The 3,244-nt window shown below is 37.0% G+C and overlaps 1 protein-coding gene across 1 annotated transcript; it reads right to left on the bottom strand.

The window, feature by feature from the left end:
* Window positions 1-1,068: 1,068 nt before the first annotated feature.
* On the bottom strand, window positions 1,069-2,801 carry rnf7 (ring finger protein 7). The gene is given in 5 exon segments (XM_034233182.1): window positions 1,069-1,512; window positions 1,514-1,546; window positions 1,548-1,609; window positions 2,414-2,461; window positions 2,604-2,801. Coding segments are annotated over 5 exon segments (333 nt in total). The 5' UTR covers window positions 2,770-2,801; the 3' UTR covers window positions 1,069-1,488.
* Between the last annotated feature and the right edge of the window lie 443 nt (window positions 2,802-3,244).

Here is a 3,244-nt window from a genome sequence, read left to right as displayed (position 1 = left end):
TAATAGACTGAGACATTATATAATAAATGGCAGAATATATAATGAAAATAATCATTAGTTGCAGCCATAATACTTTTTGTCAAATCACAATAAGGGTCCTTTATGTGGCATTTTGACAGAAGATGAAAGCGAAGGGAGTGCTTATTTTTCACTTCCTCGAATGATGGTTGTTTGAGGCAATGACCTTCCCCTCATTAGGCTCATGTTTAAGTGAATTATCCTGTTCAGTCTTCCTGACTAACAATGTTCCATGACGCTGCAACTGCAAAGGGTAACACTGATATGTTCCGTATGAGTGTGACTGCAGAAAATAAAACATTTTATCATGTTTGTTTATCATGTGTTTTTGCTAAAAAAAATATTAGAAAAATAAATGTGTAACATCCTGCTGGACAACTGCTTTGTGTTTGTAGTGATGGAAGAGGTATTCATATATATTACTCAAGGACAACGTTTTTTTTTAAAAGCATGACAAAATATGTTACAAGTTGGCCATTCAAATACGTACTTATATAAATGCTATCACTTGAGGTAAATTGTGCTTGATCGAAGAAATGTGGTAACTGACTCCACTCAAAGTGTTACTATTATCATTTGTATTGCTGATTCATCACCATCTAAGCAGAAAAGTACTTGACTTTGTCCACGGGAGTTGAGCCTGACTGTAACAAGGCCAACCTCCTTATACATGTTTAACAAGTGTTAGTTAGCATGGCCGCCTTCCAGGTAGTTCACTCAGACTACCAAGGTACTTATAGCAATAAAGGGTTACTTAAGGATTGTATAATCCATTCTTTAACTAGACATTACTGTTTGGGGAATGCTAAATCATTGTGAACTCCAAAGATAATGTTTAAGATATTCATACTTTTAAAGGCCGATTGTTTTATAGCATCGGCACATTTAAATCTAGGTCTGATGGGTCTATAGCTCCAGCACATCAGCTGAGTCTAATATTTCATTCAAGAATATAAATATGTTTTCAATAAGAGGCAAAACATCTAAAATGATTTCTAAAGACAAGCAGTGTTAAATTATCAATAATAATAAATGTAAACTACTATTTACCATGTTTCCACTTGTTTATAGGAATTATTTAGCAATCCTGAATTACTGGATGAACAAATACATGTTTACAGCTATACACAGTTCTTTTATTTTTTTAAAGTCACATGTTCAGGATGTGCTCGACACCACCACAGACAATAACATAAAGCTAACATGTGACCAAACACTGAAACAAGGTTCATCCACCTCTTCATGATTCCTCCAGCCACATCCACCAATCAGTGACCAAAGAGTCTGCACCATTTTATTTTGTCCATCGTCCTCCTGACACTGGGACAACTGGAACATGCATTGATAGGTAGGAGGGACAGTCGCCAGGGTCAGTGGCTCTCTGCACAGGACGCTGCAGTGATCATTGTCAAGTCTCAAACCACTTTTAGGTGCACACAGGTGTCTCCTGAAGATCCAGACCGCCTGGAGTTATTTGCCGATTCTCTGAACCACCCCAGTCCTGCTGGCAGAGGGGACAGCGATTGTTTCTGCTTCACCCAAAGGGACATGCAACAGTTATGGAAGGAGTGGTTGCACTCTCCCCATACAACTGAGAGATGAAGAACATAGAAGAAATTGGGAAAGACAATGAATGAGTTTGTCACACAGAATATAAAAGTACAACTTTTTTATTTAGTGAATGGTGAAAACTAACTTCCTTTCAAAGTGCAGGTGCTTACATTTGTGTTTTATCTCAATCTCTTCATAAAAAGGCACAATCTTTGGTATCTAGGTGATTCTTCAGTACAATCAAACAAAGGAACATGACACTAATTAATGGTATATAAATGGTGTATTAATATAGATTTACACTAGTCAATAAGAAAGCACATTAACTGCATTCATGTGTAGATATAGTTTATTCATTTGCAATAACGCTAATTTTACTTTTGTTTACATCTTTAGTTTATACCTTAATTTAACTTGTACTGTTTATTTTCAAATGTTTAGATCTTTGTGTCCTCTTCTTATTAACATATTCAATTATTATAATTCTAAATTACAATTATATTAACTTGTCAGCAAATGCTTTTGTAATGTGTGTGTATCATACATATAGATCTTGAGTTAAATATCTGTTGGCAATATGCCATTGCCTACTATTATTAACTATATAATGTGCGTCACCCAAACAAAACAATGATAAATATGCAAATTCAGTGTAACGTCAATCATTGAAATGACATGAAACGACCAACACAACCCCTCTCTATGACCAGCTGCTTTAGTATGTTATTTTTGACAGCTCCGACCAATTAGCTAATGCTAGCTTGTTGGATCGACCTGCCATCTATGGGTTTGTTTGGTGATTAAAACACAGCTGTAACATATTGTAAAGCCAATATAGTCTTACCAACACAGTCCTCTTGTTTGTTTTCCGCCTGGCATCGGAGACAAGCGTCTGCAAACAAAGAAAAACATGTTTACAGAGACGCTGGTCCTGTTACTTCAGGCACTAATGCTGATATTAGCCACGTTAGCTCCACCAGCCCGGTGTTCGAGGCTAGGCTAGCCGAGCAACAGCGTCGGTTCCTCGTACTCACCCATCACTTGTACCCGGCAAATGGCACACGTATCACACTCAACGTCCCAGCTCCACATCGCCACAGCATTCCACTTCTTTAGGGAAAACATTTTGTCCCCTCCCGACTTAGAGCTTAAAGAAGTGTTGTGAGAGAGGACAATCGGCGGCTCGTCACCGTCATCCATCTCTGCTGCACAGTTAGCCAGGCTAGCTAAACAAAATGGACCGTAACAGTTATAAGCAATGCTAATGCTAGCTGGTCTTGTCTCCATAGAAACAAAAGATGGCGCTGTTCTTCCAGTGTGTGAATTACATGGATTTATTGACAGCTTCTTAGTCAACACACTGCAGGTATTGGGGATATTTTGAATGTGTAGCCTTTTTTGTTTTATCCACACTGTTAGACATTATTATTATTTTCAGCCTACCTATTTACAGTAGCCTATCGTAACTTCAATATTACAGTGAATTTGCTTTACATAGCCTATGTTACATTGTTTAATAGTTGATGATTTAATATGTTTGGAAGTATGAAAGCCTACTGTAGTAAACTTTTTACTATAGTCTCTCATACAACAAAGAATCATTTACTGTAATAAACATTAGCCTTATGCAAATTTAAACACAGCTTTACTGGATTTAATGGCTCTTATAATAAAT

Source organism: Gymnodraco acuticeps, unplaced genomic scaffold (genome assembly GCF_902827175.1).
Source record: "Gymnodraco acuticeps unplaced genomic scaffold, fGymAcu1.1, whole genome shotgun sequence".
Classification (NCBI taxonomy): Eukaryota; Metazoa; Chordata; class Actinopteri; order Perciformes; family Bathydraconidae; genus Gymnodraco; species Gymnodraco acuticeps.
This window is presented reverse-complemented; position numbering and strand designations above follow the sequence as displayed.